General features: G+C 54.9%; 2 protein-coding genes across 2 annotated transcripts; one reads left to right on the top strand and one right to left on the bottom strand.

Moving 5' to 3' along the window:
* Positions 1–3,479, top strand: MPV17L2 (MPV17 mitochondrial inner membrane protein like 2). Its single transcript, XM_003915169.4, has 5 exons — positions 1–290; positions 679–849; positions 1,790–1,866; positions 1,971–2,099; positions 2,731–3,479. The coding sequence occupies exons 1-5, from the start codon at positions 104–106 to the stop codon at positions 2,785–2,787; spliced, it is 621 nt and encodes a 206-aa protein (XP_003915218.1). The 5' UTR covers positions 1–103; the 3' UTR covers positions 2,788–3,479.
* Positions 3,480–3,498: 19 nt separating this feature from the next.
* Positions 3,499–10,855, bottom strand: RAB3A (RAB3A, member RAS oncogene family). Its single transcript, XM_003915168.3, has 5 exons — positions 10,681–10,855; positions 9,321–9,548; positions 7,150–7,268; positions 5,430–5,554; positions 3,499–4,388 (listed from the first exon to the last, which is right to left on the bottom strand). The coding sequence occupies exons 2-5, from the start codon at positions 9,546–9,548 to the stop codon at positions 4,198–4,200; spliced, it is 663 nt and encodes a 220-aa protein (XP_003915217.1). The 5' UTR covers positions 10,681–10,855; the 3' UTR covers positions 3,499–4,197.
* Between the last annotated feature and the right edge of the window lie 4,359 nt (positions 10,856–15,214).

Genomic DNA, 15,214 nt, shown 5'->3' with positions numbered 1-15,214 from the left:
TCGGGATGCCGGAGGGGCGGGCAATTTGGGATCGACTGTGACTCGCGACTGGTCGGCGCGGGGAAAGCAGAGCGGCGCGCGGATTCCTTGGCTCCCGAGGGCTATGGCGCGGGGTGGCTGGCGCCGCCTGCGCCGCCTGTTATCCGCGGGGCAGCTTCTATTCCAGGGCCGCGCGCTGCTCGTCACCAACACGCTGGGCTGCGGCGCGCTCATGGCGGCCGGTGATGGCATGCGCCAGTCATGGGAGATCCGTGCCCGGCCCGGCCAGGTTTTCGACCCGCGGCGCTCCGGTAAGGACGCCACGCTACTTAGCCCTTCACCCCGGGCGACCTTTGATCCCGATACCCGACTGCTGGCCGTGACCCCTGACCCGTGGCCTCAGTCCCGCGCAGGACCCTTGCCCTGACCGCGCCTCTTCCGGGTGTCTGTCTCCCGCAGCCTGGGTCTTCATCACCTCCCAACCCCCGGGGGTCTCTACCCACTACCTAGGAGCCTCTGGAGCCGCGCCTGCTGGTGGGGCTTGTAGTGGAAGAATGCACGGGTGGGCTCTTCCGGTTTTCTCGGTGAGGCTGAGGCTCCGGGATGGCATTGGGCTTACCCAGGCCTTAGCCAGGGAGGGAGGGAGTGGACTGGAGAATTTGCCGGCCCAACCCAGCCCCCTGACTTACACTCTTATAGCGAGCATGTTTGCGGTGGGCTGCAGCATGGGTCCCTTCCTGCACTACTGGTACTTGTCACTGGACCGTCTATTCCCTGCGTCTGGCCTCCGAGGCTTCCCAAATGTCCTCAAGAAGGTCCTCGTGGATCAGCTGGTAGCCTCTCCCTTGCTGGGCGTCTGGTACTTCTTGGGTAAGGAGCCTCCTAAGCCTAGGCTTTGCCTCTCATAGGTGGCGAGGGGTGGAGCCAGCTTTGTGTTAAGAAGGATGCAGAGGTGCATTTCCAATGTGCCCCCTGTTTGGGTGGTCCCGAACTAGGAGCCAGGTCACAGCGGGGACGGGACAGATTCGGCCGATGTGAACACTGGCAAGTGTAAGAGGGACCTCGTCCCTCCTACAGTATCTGCTGGGGCCGTCCTGGGCGGGAGGTTGAGAGCATTTCCCAAAGAAGGGGACGACAAAAAGAAAAAAAAAGAAAGGCCGGGCGCGGTGGCTCACGCCTGTAATCCCAGCTCTCAGGGAGGCAGAGGCGGGAGGATAGCTTGAGCCCAGGAGTTCGAGACCTGCCTGGGTAATATAGCGAGACCCCGTTCTCCACAAAAAAAAAAGGGAAAAAAAAAAAAAAAAAGACAAAAAAAAGAAGGGGACGACACTCAGTTGAGACGTGAAGAGGGAACCAGCAGGCAGAGGGAACAGCTAATGCAAAGGCCCTGAGACCTGAACGAAGAGAAATTGAGGCTGGACTTCATGAGGTGCAACGGTGCCAGCCCTAGGCTCGGTAAAGACAGCAGTATTAATAGAGGAGCCTCTCATTCTCCACCTCCCAGGCCAGCTTCCTGGTCTGTGATGGAAAAGTAATACAACTGACTCAGCTACAGGGAGTGTCTCCTTTGGGGCACGTGTTTATATGTTTATGATTTCTGTCTCTCACTGGGACTGACTTGCTCTGTTTTGTCCCTACACCAGCTACCCTAATTCTCTGTCCATCCCATCTGAAAGTCCCTGTGCCTCTGCCCGGGGTGGGGGGCGCGGGCTCTCAGGGGCCCAACCCCGCGCCCTCCACCGTCAGCCCATCTTGTCATCTCAACAGTACTTCCTGGCCTCTAACACTGATTTCTTGGTTTCCTTCCCAGGGCTTGGCTGCCTGGAGGGTCAGACAGTGGGTGAGAGCTGCCAGGAGCTGCGAGAGAAGTTCTGGGAATTCTACAAGGTGGGAGCACCCGCCCCTTGCCCCTGTCCGGCCTCGCCCCCTCATGGACGCTCCGCCCCCACCCAGCTCCGGCCCCGCCCCTCATTCCCCGCCTCTCCCCGCAGGCAGACTGGTGCGTGTGGCCTGCTGCACAGTTCGTGAACTTCCTCTTCGTGCCTCCCCAATTTCGAGTCACCTACATCAACGGCCTGACGCTGGGCTGGGACACGTACCTGTCGTACTTGAAGTACCGGGTGAGTGTGGAGGGCATACCAGGCACCCAGGGGACTCCCCAGGGGGCTACACGTGTGAGCTCCAAGTGGCAGTGTAGCCAGCCACCCTGGAGAGTGGGAGTCCCCTGTGCTCCAGGCAACCTTTACCCAACAGTGGGCTGGCGGAGAGCTCCTCACTGGCCGTTAAGACCCAGCCCCGGCTGGGCGCCATGGCTCATGCCTGTAATCCCAGCACTTTGGGAGGCCCAAGCGGGTGGATTGCCTGAGATTGGGAGTTCGAGAGCAGCCTGGGCAATCTGGTGAAACCCCTTCTCTACTAAAAATACAAAAAATTAGTGGTACCCACCTGTAATCCCAGTTACTTGAGAGGCTTAGGCAGGAGAATCGCTTGAACCCAGGAGGCAGAGGCTGCAGTGAGCTGAGATCATGCCACTGCACTCTAGCCTAGGTGACAGAGCGAGACTCCGTTTCAAAAAAAAAAAAAAAGACCCATCCCTTCTGTGCTGTCTGATGCGACCTCAGCCAGGTCCCTGCCATGTCTGTTGAGCAGGGCTGACGTCTGGCCCGAGGGCAGGTAGGATAGGGCTCAGTTAGGAGGGACCAGGAGGGATGAGCCAGGCTTCTGACCAGATGCCTTGTCTTGTGTGGACAGAGCCCAGTTCCTCTGACATCCCCAGGCTGTGTGGCCCTGGACACCCGAGCAGACTGAACTGTCCACCTCCGGGACCAGATGCAAGACTGACTCCTGGCAGACCATCCCCTCTACCAGAAGGGGAATGGGCCCCTGCAGCGAGCTCGGGTCCTGGGCCACGTCCCAGCGCCACTCCAGCTCCCGGGCATTGGGCTGAGCCGCCCTTCCCAAGCGCACTTCTGGGACTCAGTTTCCCCAACTGGAACACACCCGTGAAGATGGATGATCATCCCCTAGCCCTTCTCAGCAGGAACCTCATACGACCTGTGACCAAGATGTCCCACTTGGGACTCAGCACGGGGCTCACCCTGCCAACCAGTCCCAAGCCCCAACCCCTCAACACTGCCGTCCACCTGGCTCTGGGCCAAGCCACCGATCCAGAGCTCCCTCAGGTCCTGGGACTAAGGCGGGGATGTGGCCGATCCCCTCAGAGCAGGCTCAGGCCTGGAGTCGGCCCCTAAAAGTTTCAGGCAGGGCCGGGCAGCCTCTGTGTTTCCTTCCCTGGTTGTGAACTGTGGAAATGCCATTAATTTATCTCTGTAATGTAATTGAAACTGCTGGCTGGGCGCAGTGGCTCACACCTGTAATCTCAGCCCTTCACGAGGCTGAGGTGGAAGGATTGCTTGAGGCCAGGTGTTCTAGACCAGCCTGGGCAACATAGCAAGACCCTGTCTCTATTTATATTGAAAAATAAAAATAACAAAAGAAAATGCTGTGGATGGTCAAAACCAGGGTGGGCAGGGCCCGGTGCTCACAGGAACACACGTGGTCCATTCGCTTTATTAGGTGTGTGTAGTGTTGTCTTGACATCTCCTAAGGAACTAGGGGGCACGTTTGACACTCATGAGGTCAGAACAGGTCTGGTGGGTAGGGGGAGGGGTCCCAGGGTGGTGAATACCCACAGCACAGCCCCCCACCAAAAGAGAAAACTGGGGGAGAGGAGCCCGGCAGGCCAGACTCTGACCCCCATGGTCCGCACAGGGAAACCCCCAACAGTGGCCTCAGCCCACCGCGGCAGAGCCGAGGGACTGGCAGGCCTGGCCACCTCCCATTGCCCAATCAGCCTGCTCTAGGGTGTCATCTGGCCCCCTCTTCACAACTGACAACTGTGGTTGGGGGTGAATTTAAAAAAAAGGCGAGGGGGTTCAGGAGGGTGAGTGGTGAGTTCACAGGGCCACGAGACACCACGGCTGAGTGGGGAAAGGGCTATATGTACAGGATGGGCAGGGCTTGGGGTGGGCAGGGGAGCCCGGGCCCCTGAGGGACATCTTCGATAAATAAATAAATAGCTACAATAATAAATAAGGGTGACGGGCTAAGTCAGGAGTAGGGGTCTTGTGCCCATGGCTGGTAGGGGCCAGGTCAGGCCCGGGTAGTTGGGGGAAGGTGGGGAAGACGGGGAAGAGGGGAAAGGGGGTGGGGTGGCTCTCAGCAGGCGCAGTCCTGGTGAGGTGGCACCTGCTGGTCACTGAGCTGTGGGCCCTGCTTGGCGCCTGTGACCGCAGGGTCTGCCGTGTCCAACGACTCGGACATCTTCTCGCAGATGACATCCACCAGGCGCTCAAAGGTCTGCTTGACGTTGATGTTGTCCTTGGCGCTGGCCTCAAAGAACTCGAACCCTGTGGTCAGGGAAGGCAGAGATGAGGACCCTGGCCACGCCCTATGCCAACTCCCAGAGATGCTTCTCTGAGGAAAGGAAACACTGGAGATTCCCAGTGCCAAGCAGCTTATTGAAGGTACTGACAAATCCCGCAGAGAAGCAACGTTGAACTGGGTCAGCTCTGCATTTCCTGCTTTTTTTTTTTTTTTTTTTTTTTTGAGACAGGGCCTTGCTGTGTTGCCCAGGATGGAGTATGGTGGCGTGATCATAGCTCACTGCAGTTTCGACCTCCTGGGCTCAAGTAATCCTCCACCTCCACCTCTCAAAGTGCTGGGATTATAGGCGTGAGCCAGTGCACCTGGTCTCCTGCCCTTCCTTCCTAAAACTGTGTCTCGTTGTCCTTAGGACCTGGCAAGACATGCCCTGCAGCGTCCAGCCCAGCACCATATACTGGCCCTGGAAGCCTCAGACACTCAAATCCAGCCATGACCTCCCCCCTGCTCACACACCCTCTGTGGCTCCCTATTGCCCTCCAAAGAGTCCCAGCCTCTCAGCATATGGTTGAGGCCCTCTCTGATCGGCTACATTTCCTCCAGCTGACCCTCATGTTTCAGTCTTGTGAAATTATCACCAAAACACACAGGATCTTTCTCACCGCAAGCCTTTGCCCAAGCTACTTCCTCTGCCTGAAAGACCCTTCTTCCAAGCTCTAGAGTCCACTGCCCACCACTCCAGGAAGCCTGGCTCCTCTCATGGGCTCCTCTCATCCAGGTCCCTCCCTCCACCTCAGGCGTCCCTTGAGGCCTCCCTAGATGCCTCTCGAGCACAGTAACACCCAACAAAGCGTTGGACGATGAGTGTCAGAATCAATCCTTAAACTTTCTGCATGGTGAACTCCTACACATCCCTCAAGATCCAACACAAATGGCTCCTGGATGAAGGCTAGTTTGCAGAAAGTGTGAATTACCTGGCTTAGCTGTAAGACCTTGGGTGTGAGCCCTCCCCTCTCTTAGTGTCCTTTTTCTAGCTTTGTGGGTCTCTGGCCCAGCTGGGCACTCACCAAGGTGGTCAGCTAGCTGCCGGCCACGTTCTGATGACACCACCCGCTCATCCTCCATGTCACACTTGTTTCCTACCAGCAGCACCTGGGCATTGTCCCACGAGTAGGTCTTGATCTGGGTGGACCTATAGGATGCAGCGAGAGGGGGACAGGTTATTGCTTGGAGGATCCCAGCTCCACCCTGACAGGCTGGTGTGGAGCCCGTGTCCTTGTCCGAGGGAGAAAGACCCTGAAGCTTGGCCCTCCATCCTCCCCACCATGCTTTTCCCCCATGTGCCCCTCGTTCACCCCACTCCAGCCCCCATTGACCCATTATTGCTTTTGTGTTTTGTGTTTTGTTTTTTTTTTAGATAGAGTCTGGCTCTGTTGCCCAGGCTGGAGTATCTGTCTGCCTTGACTTCTCAAAGTGTTGGAATTATAGGCATGAGCCACCCAGCCCAGAAATTTTCTTTTTTTGAGATAGAGTCTTGCTCTGTTGCCCAGGCTGGAGTGCAGTGGTGCGATCTAGGCTCACTGCAACCTCTGCCTCCCAGGTTCAAGTGATTCTCCTGCCTCACCCTCCCAAATAGCTGGGACTACAGGCATGAGCCACCATGTTTGGGTAATTTTTTGTGCTTTTAGTAGAGACAGGGTTTCACTATGTTGGCCAGGATGGTCTAGAACTCCTGAACTCAAGATCCACCCACCTCGGCCTCCCAAGGTGCTGGGATTACAGGTGTGAGCCACTGTGCCCAGCCCAGAAATTTTTTTTAAAGTTATTATTTCTAGAAAAAAAAAAACAAAACAGTTATTACTTCTGAGCAGAAAATTGAAATGTTTGCAACCTCTAACCTATGCCAACTCTCTTTTTTTTTCTTTTTTTTTTTGAGACAGAGTTTTGCTTTTGTTGCCCAGGCTGGAGTGAGTGCAATGGTGCAATCTTGGCTCACTGCAACCTCCGCCTCCTGGGTTTGAGCGATTCTCCTGCCTCAGGCTCCCAAGTAGCTGGGATTACAGGCATGCGCTACCACATCTGGCTAATTTTTGCATTTTTAGTAGAGATGGGGTTTCTCCATTTTGGTCAGGCTGGTCTCAAACTCCTGACTGCAGGTAATCCACCTGCCTTAGCCTCCCAAAGTGCTGGGATTACAGGTGTGAGCCACCGCGCCCGGCCATGCCAACTCTCCTTATAGTCTCTATATTCTCCACCCTACACTTGCAGATATTTTTTTTCTACATGGTTATAGTTTTACTTTTCCATTTGAAATCCTTCCCAGACCCCTACCTTTTATTTGTTATTTTTTGAAGAAAGTTTGGCTCAGAGACAATGGCCCCAGAATGAGTGTGGAAGGCCAGAAGCGATGGCTCATGCCCATCATCCCAGCACTTTGGGAGGCCAAGGTGGGCAGATCACTTGAGCCAAGGAGTTCAAGACCAGCCTGGGCAACATAACGAAATCGCATCTCAACTAAAAATACAAAAAATGAGCCAGGTGTGGTGGTATGCATCTGTAGTCCCAGCTACTTGGGAGGCTGAGACAGGAGGATCACTTGAGCCCAGGAGTTCGAGGCTGCAATGAGCCCTGATAATGCCACTGCACTCCAGCCTGGGTGACAGAATAAAACCCTCTCTCAAGAAAAGAAAAGAAAAGAGAAGAGAAGAGAAGAGAAGAGAAGAGAAGAGAAGAGAAGAGAAAAGAGAAGAGAAGAAAAGAAAAAAAGAGCAAGTGGGATGCACTCACCAGTCCTGCACTGCATTGAAGGACTCCTCATTGGTGATGTCATACATGAGAATGAAGCCCATAGCGCCCCGGTAGTAGGCGGTGGTGATGGTCCGGTACCGCTCTTGCCCCGCTGTGTCCTAGGGAGGAAGAGATGAAGGTCAGAGAGGACCCACACATAAGGCCCTGGGAGAGGAAATGAGCTCTGATATCATCCAGTTCAGCCCCATGGGAGGAGTAGGAGCTTGCCCAGGGGCATAAAGTGTCAGGAAGAGCAGGTTGGGTCACCAGTGCTCGGAATATATGATTGCTCCATTATTCTACAGAGTCATTCAACAAACATGTACCATGCCAGGTGCTGCGGCTCACACCTGTAATCCCAGCACTATGGGAGGCTGAGGTGGGCAGATGGCTTGAACCCAGGAGTTCCAGACCAGCCTGGGCAACATAGCGAGACCCCAACTCTACAAAAAATACAAAAATGAACAGGGTGTGGTGGCTCACACTTGTAGTCCCAACTACTCAGGAGGCTCAGGTGAGAGGGTTACTTGAGCCCAGGAGGCAGAGGTTGCAGTAAGGTGAGATTGCACCACTGCAGTTCAGCCTGGTGACAGAGTAAAACCCTGTCTCAAAAAAACAAACAGGGGGCCAGGTGCAGCGATGGCTCACACCTGTAATCCTAGCACTTTGGGAGGCCAAGGTGGGTGGATCACCTGAGGTCAGGGATTGAGACCAGCCTGGCCAACATGGTGAAACCCTGTCTCTACTGAAAAAAAAAAAAAAAAAAAAAAAAATTGGCTGGGCATGGTGGTGAGCCCCTGTAATCCCAGCTACTCAGGAGGCTGAGGCAGGAGAATCGCTTGAACCCGGGAGGCGGAGGTTTCAGTGAGCCAAGATTGCGCTACTGCACTCCAGCCTGGGTGACAGTGCAAAAACTCTGTCTCAAAAAACAAACAAACAAACAAACATGTACTGGGCACTGATCTTTGCCATACCCTGAACTGGACACTGGGGACACAGTTGTTAACAAAATGGGCAGAAATCCCTGCCCTTGCTAAGTGACACCCAGTGTGGGAAATAGAAAATAACGGTGTAAACTGGGCACAGTGGCTCACACCTGTAATCCCGGCACTCTGGGAGTTCGAGGCAGGTGGATCACAAGATCAGGGGTTCGAGACCAGCCTGACCAACATGGTGAAACCCCGTCTCTACTAAAAAAACAAAAATTAGTTGGGCATGGTAGCAGACGCCTGTAATCTCAGCTACTCAGGAGGCTGAGGCAGGAGAGTTGCTTGAACCCGGGAGGCGGAGGTTGCGGTGAGCAGAGATCATGCCATTGCATTCCAGCCTGGGCAACAGAGTAAGACTCCGTTTAAAAAAAAAAAAAAAAGAAAGAAAAGAACACTGTAAATGTATCCTATATTGGAAAGTGACAAGGACCAAGGAGAAAAATCAAGCCAAACGAAGATAGAGAGAATATAGCTGTAGGTTTAAAAACTAAAGGAAGCCAGACTCAGTGACACTCGCCTATACTCCCAGCTACTAGGGAAGCTAAGGCAGGAGGATTGCTTGAGCCCAGGAGTTCAAATCCAGCCTGGGCAACAGAGTGAGGCTCTATCTCTTAAAACTAACAAGGCCAGGTGGGGCGGCTCATGCCTGTAATCCTAGTACTTTGAGAGGCTGAGGTGGGAGGATCGCTTGAGCCTAGGAGTTCAAGACCAGCCTGGGCAGACATAGCCAAACCCTGCAAAAAAGAAAAAAATTAGCAGGCTTGGTGGTAGGCACCTGTGGTCCTAGCTCCTCAAGAGGCTTAGGTGGAAGAATGGCTTGAGCCCGGAAAGTCGAGGCTGCAAAAAGCTGTAATCACGCAACTGCATTCCAGCTTAGGTGACAGAGTAAGACCACCCTGTCTCAAAAAACAAACAAACAAAAGAGAATGGGGACCAAGATCCAGCTGAAACCTCATACATGGAAAAACTTGAAGATGGGGAAACTGAGGGACAAGGATTAGGCGCTTATGGGAGAACACAGTTGCTGTCTGTTTCTGCCCCTGGTATATAGTGGGCACCTGATAAATGCCCAGTGTGTAAGTGAATGACTCCAGTCAGGAAAGAGACAGACAAGGCTGGGGCTGCTTTTCCAAGGACAGGAATCAGACCAAGCCGGGTGGGAGCCCTCCAGCTGGGACCCACCCAGATCTGCAGCTTGATCCTCTTGTCGTTGCGATAGATGGTCTTGACCTTGAAGTCGATGCCCACGGTGCTGACGAAGGCAGGCGTGAACGAGTCGTCAGCATAGCGGAAGAGGAAGGACGTCTTGCCCACGCTGCTGTTGCCGATGATGAGAATCTTGAACATGTAGTCGAAGTTCTGATCCGAGGACTCCTTCTGCCCATAGCGTGAGTCTGTGGCGGATGCCATCTGGGGATACCGGGTGTAGGAGAGCCGTGAGGGGGGCTCTCTCCATCCTCATGTGCTCAAGCCCAGGCAGAGGATGGCGAGGGCTCCAGAAAACGGCCAGTATATGGAGAACACCCTTATCCCATCAGGAACCCCAGTATTAATTGGTGGTGCCCCCAGCAGAGGGCAGCCTGTGACCTTGAAATCCTGGACGTTTCGGAGGAGGGGCTCAGAGAGTCGCCGATGGGGACATTCCAGCAGCCCCCTCCAAAAGGCCTGTGCCCCAGGTGGGGCTGTAACCCTAAACCCAGGGCTGAGCCCAGAGGGGATGACTGCAGCTGGCTCCGCCCCCCATCAATCTTTCATGGTCCTCAGAACCCGGCCGCACTGCCCCACGTGCACTGCGTGCATGGTCCCTCGAGGACGCGCATCTGCAGCCCCCGCTTCCCCCAAACCTCCAGGCCGGAGAGCTCCGGCCAAGGCCGCTGCATCACATGATACAGGCGGGGCAAGCACACGCTCACGTGCACACAGCCTCAAACACGCTCATCCGTACATACAGGAGTGTGTGAACGCACTGGAGTGCACAGGACAAAGACATAGACACCTGTTTGCACACCGACTCGCCTATAGAAATGTGCAAACCACCCGTGCGCACAGGCCTCTCCACCCACGCAGGGTGTGCACATCACCCACACGGACACGGATCCCCGTGCTTGTATGCACGGGCCATGCATGCACAGGCGGTCCACACGTCTTTCTCCACGCGCGTGCAACACGCACACACTTAGGCCCAGACCCCCACGGGGTCACACGAGCATATCCAGGTACACACGCAAGGGTACACACAGACCTGCTGACACAGGCAGGCGCGCACACGCGTGTGCACACCACGCGCACGCGCACGCAAAAGCCTCCCGCGCGCACAGCTTCCCGCAAGGAGCTCGCCTCCCCTCCCCCTCCGCCGCAGAGCAGGGGGGTTGGGGGGGTTAGTGGTGAGGATCAGACAGGAGTGGGGCGCCCAGGCCCTACCCATTCCTAGCCTCGCGACAGCCGCATCCTTCCCCTCATTCAACCCTAGTCAACCCATCAGTCAAATGAAGGTTATGCAGGTGCTTGGAGTCTGAGCACACCCGGCCGCCCAGGAGCTCACCTTGCCCTGAACCGATGCAACGGCGACCCTAGCGGCAGTGACTTTTTTGGCGGTGGCGGTGACGGGGCCCCCTGTGCGTTGATGTGGGGCTGTGCGGTGGCGGCGGCGGCAGCGGCTCAGGCCCCTGCAGTCCTAGGTGACGTCCTGCAAAGGGAGGGGCGGGGCCTCACATGTAGATAAGTCCGTGACGCCATCCGGAGGCGGAGCCACGCGTAGAGATGTGGCCCATTGACGCACGCGGAGCCAGATGGGGCGGGGCTCCTGCGCAGATTGACGCGCAAATGGGGCGGGGCCTAGAGTTTGCATCCAGTAGGGGCGGGAGCGGCGCGGCGGCCGACTCCGCCTCTCGTCCGCCTCGGGGAGGCGGGGCCCCTCAGCGTTCTCTCACTGGCTTAAGCCCTCGAGCGACGGGCGGAGTAGCCAATCAACGATTGTCTACTCTCTCCTCCTGTCCAATGGTGGCATCTGGGCGATTGAAGGGTCGAGAGGCTGAGGCCTTGGCTGAGCCCCGGTCTTCGAGGGGCGGTTCCCTTACCCGCCCGCGCCCACCCCAGGTAGGGACTCTTGAGGCCACCGTCTTGTCCAAGGTGCTGTGACACCTGGTAAATGCCCCTGACTCCCAATTGCAGAAAAGAAAAACCGAGGCCCAAGAGATGTTTTATGCCCTCACACAAATGGGGTTCAAAATAATACAAAAGAATAAACAGGGGTCAAGAAGGACCCCTGTCCCATTCCCGAGGCGTAAGACCCCCACTGAGGGAGGGGCTAGCAAAGACTCCACCCCTCCCCCGTTTCTGAGGTTTGAAAAGAAAGAAGTAGAGGTCAAGAGAGCCACCTCTCCCCACCATTCCCAGAAAAGGAGGAAGGGGCTGACGGACACTCTGGGAACCCCTCCCCTCCCTGCGCCCCGTCATCAAGAGGAAAATTCGAAGAAAAGGTTTAGCAGGGACAGAGAAGCGACCTGTCCTGGAAACCCCTTAAAGCCTGCAGTAAATGCCCTGGGAAACAGGGAGGGCACCAGCCGAAGCCTCCAGCCCTTCAATGCTCGGGTTCAAAGACCCGAGGGCTGGGAGACGCCCCTCCCTCCATCCTGGGAAAGCAAATGGAGCCTTTTGGGAGCTAAGATGGTCCATCGTTTATTCCTCCAAATCTTCAGGGAAAGAAGTCAGAATTTGGGGAGGGGGCAGGAGCCCGAAACCCCAGCCCCCACTTTGGGTCTCCTGCGCCCTCTACTCCAGCTTTCAAACCCTCCAGGGGTGTGTGGCCCCCTGGAGAGTCCTGATCCCCTAGATTCTCTCCCCACACCTCCCAGTAGGCGGGGCTGGAGTGTGTGTGTGTTGGGGGTGACTCGTCCTGTTTATAAAAAGCTCGCCAGCTGCGGAGGCGCGGAGAGACCAGAATAACTTAGCGCCTCGAGGCCCAGCCGCCGCCAACCCCGTCCCCAGCCCGCCCCCAACGCCCTGGAAGTACTGGGACGCCCAACCCCATGTCCCCGCACCGTTTGCATTTGGGAAATTTATTTTTTTTCTTTTTAGGGTAACATGTTTGCTCCCTCCTCCCCCACTCGGACTATAAAAGTATCACGAATCCACTGCTGAGAGATTGGGAAAATTCAGAAAAACAAAAAAGAAAATAAAAAGAAATCCACCTCCCATTCTCCCCGCCCTCCGCGCCCACGCGGTAGTCCGTGCTCTGTGGCGGGTTCCAGGGCAGCTGGTCCAAGCCCTTGCCTGCGGCCTCGTTGGAGGGGAGGAGGTTTTAGGCTGCTCAGCTCCCTGATCGCCCAAAGGCACGCTTCCTACATGGGTGGTTCTCTCGGAAATACCTCCTTCCTTTTTTTCCCCAGGAAGAGAAAAGTGAGCCACGAGAATGTGCAAAAGCTTCTGTCACTGACGTAGTATTTTAAAGTAAAAATAGCCGGGTGAGGCGGCTCACGCCTGTAATCCCACCACTTTGGGAGACCAAGGCGGGAGGATCGCTTGAGCCCAGGAATTGGAAACCAGCCTGGGTAACATAGGGAGGCCCCGTCTCTACAAAAAATTTAAAAATCAGCTGAGTGTGGTGTCGCGTGCTTGTGGTCCCAGCTACTCCCGAGGCTGAAGTAGAGCCCAGGAGGTCGAGGCTGTAGGAAACCGTATCGCTTGAGCCCAGGAGGTCGAGGCTGTAGGAAACCGTATCGCGCCACTGCACTCCAGCCTGGACCACAGAGTGAGACCCTGTCTCAAAAAATTAATTACGGCCGGGAGCGGTGGCTCAAGCCTGTAATCCCAGCACTTTGGGAGGCCGAGACAGGCGGATCACGAGGTCAGGAGATCGAGACCATCCTGGCTGACACGGTGAAACCCCGTCTCTACTAAAAAATACAAAAAACTAGCTGGGCGAGGTGGCGGGCGCCTGTAGTCCTGGCTACTCGGGAGGCTGAGGCAGGAGAATGGCGTGAACCCGGGAGGCGGAGCTTGCAGTGAGCTGAAATCCGCCCACTGCACTCCAGCCTGGGCGACAGAGCGAGACTCTGTCTCAAAAAAAAAAAAAAGAGGAAAAAAAAATTAATTACTTAATTTAAATTTAAAAAGAATGCAAGCCCTTGATTATCCAGAGCAGCACTGGGCTCTGGAATTAGAAATGGTTGAGCTGGAGGAGGGGCTGCGGGCTTGGGGCATTTTCTGTGTGGCAGGAGAGACACAGCTGGTGGGAGAAGGGGCTGGGCTTCCAGGCCGGCCCCACTCAGAGGAAAGTCCAGAGGCCTCCCTATGGCCCCACCCTATGGTCTACACTAGACAAATAAAAATAAAAATCTGGCCAGGCGCGGTGGCTTATACCTGTAATACCAGCACCTTAGGAGGCCGAGGCAGGAGGATCACTTCTTGACCTTGAGGTCAGGAGTTCGAGACCAGCCTGGCCAACGTGGTGAAACCCCATCTCTGCTAAAAATACAAAAATTAGCCTGGTATGCTGGTGCCTGTCCCAGGAGGCTGCTTGGGAGGCTCAGGCATGAGAATCGCATGAACCAGGGAGGCGGAGGTTGCAGTGAGCTGAGATCACACCACCACTGCACACCAGCCTGGGTGATAACAGGGAGACTCCGTCTCAAGAAAAATAAATAAATAAATTAAAAAAAAAAAAAGTATCCCAGATACGGGTCCAGGGACGACTTCTTGGGGAAAAAGACACTAATTTAAAACCCAGTGGGGGGCCAGGCATGGTGGCTCACGCCTGTAATCCCAGCACTTCGGGAGGCCGAGGTGGGTGGATCACCTGAGGTCAGAAGTTCAAGACCAGCCTGGTCAACATGCTAAAACCCTGTTTCTACTAAATATACTCCACCTAAAAAAATAAAAAAAGAAAAAGAAAAGAGAGAGAAAGAAAGAAAAGAAAGAAAAGAAATATGAATATCTTATAACAGATGTAGAAAAAATGGAGGGAAATAAGGCAAAATACTGCAGATAATCTAGGGGTGGAGATACAGCAGAATTTTATTTCCTTCTTTATACATTTCCATTATTCCCAAATTTTCTACAATGAACACGTACTACTTTGTAAGGGGACTGGGGGAAAAATCTTGGAAAAAAAAAATTCCCTAAATCTCTGCCTTTTAAAAGTCTGGAAGGAAATGCACCAAGTTCGTGAACCCGGATGACTTTTAGTTCTGGCACTGTGGAATTTTATCATTAACTGTGATGATGATGAATTCTGAGGGGTTATAATATTTACGAACGAAGCCAGCTGCTCTGGAAGCCGAGGGCGGCTGTGATGACGCCTGCATCTTGTATAAATATTCAGGCACGCGAAGAGGGAGGCAGAGGGTAGGGATGGATACTAAGGCTTCCGGAGGCAGGGATCGAACCCTAGGCTTGAGCATGGTGCTCCCAGTACGCTCGGAGTCCCGACCAGCAGGACGAGCTCTTCCCGGCGAGGTGCCCTAAGTGGGACCATCAGAGCGGGAGGATGCCACCCCTCCAACCCACCCGCCAACCGCGGAGAAGCGCGCCCCGCCGTGTCTCCCACGTGCGCCACCAGGGGGCGCCGCTGGCTAATATTGGGCGCCCAGATGCTTGACTTTGTGCTGGCAAGAGGACCGCTCTGTGCCTCAGTTTCCCCATCAGTGAAATGGCCAGGACGCTCAATTTGGTCAATCGAATGTCTTAAGATGTAAAGATTTTATTTAACCCCAGATAAATGCTCAGTACCCCAAATGTCTAGGATATTTCAGGTAAGTAACAGACAACAACTCCCCACCCCCAACCGGAGTTTATCCAAGTACTAGGATCAGGTTACAGAGGGGAAACGGAGGCCCAGAAGGGGCTATGATGGCAAGAAAGCCTCAGGGGCCTCCCTCCCTCTAGGGGGAGTCTGAGGCAGTTTCAGGAATCAGGAGACTTGGAGACCCGCTAGGGAGGGGAAAATTGTGTGTTTTTGTTGCTGTCCTAGGGAAGGAGCAACATGTGGGGGACCCAGCATGGAGTTCTGAGGACAGAGAAAGCAGGGGGCTCCTACATCCAGAGACACCGAAGACAGAAAATATAGCAACTTAAAG

This window comes from Papio anubis, chromosome 20, assembly GCF_008728515.1.
Source record: "Papio anubis isolate 15944 chromosome 20, Panubis1.0, whole genome shotgun sequence".
Lineage (NCBI taxonomy): Eukaryota > Metazoa > Chordata > Mammalia > Primates > Cercopithecidae > Papio > Papio anubis.
The sequence above is the reverse complement of the archived record's forward strand: the minus strand, read 5'-3'. Positions and strand labels throughout refer to the sequence as shown.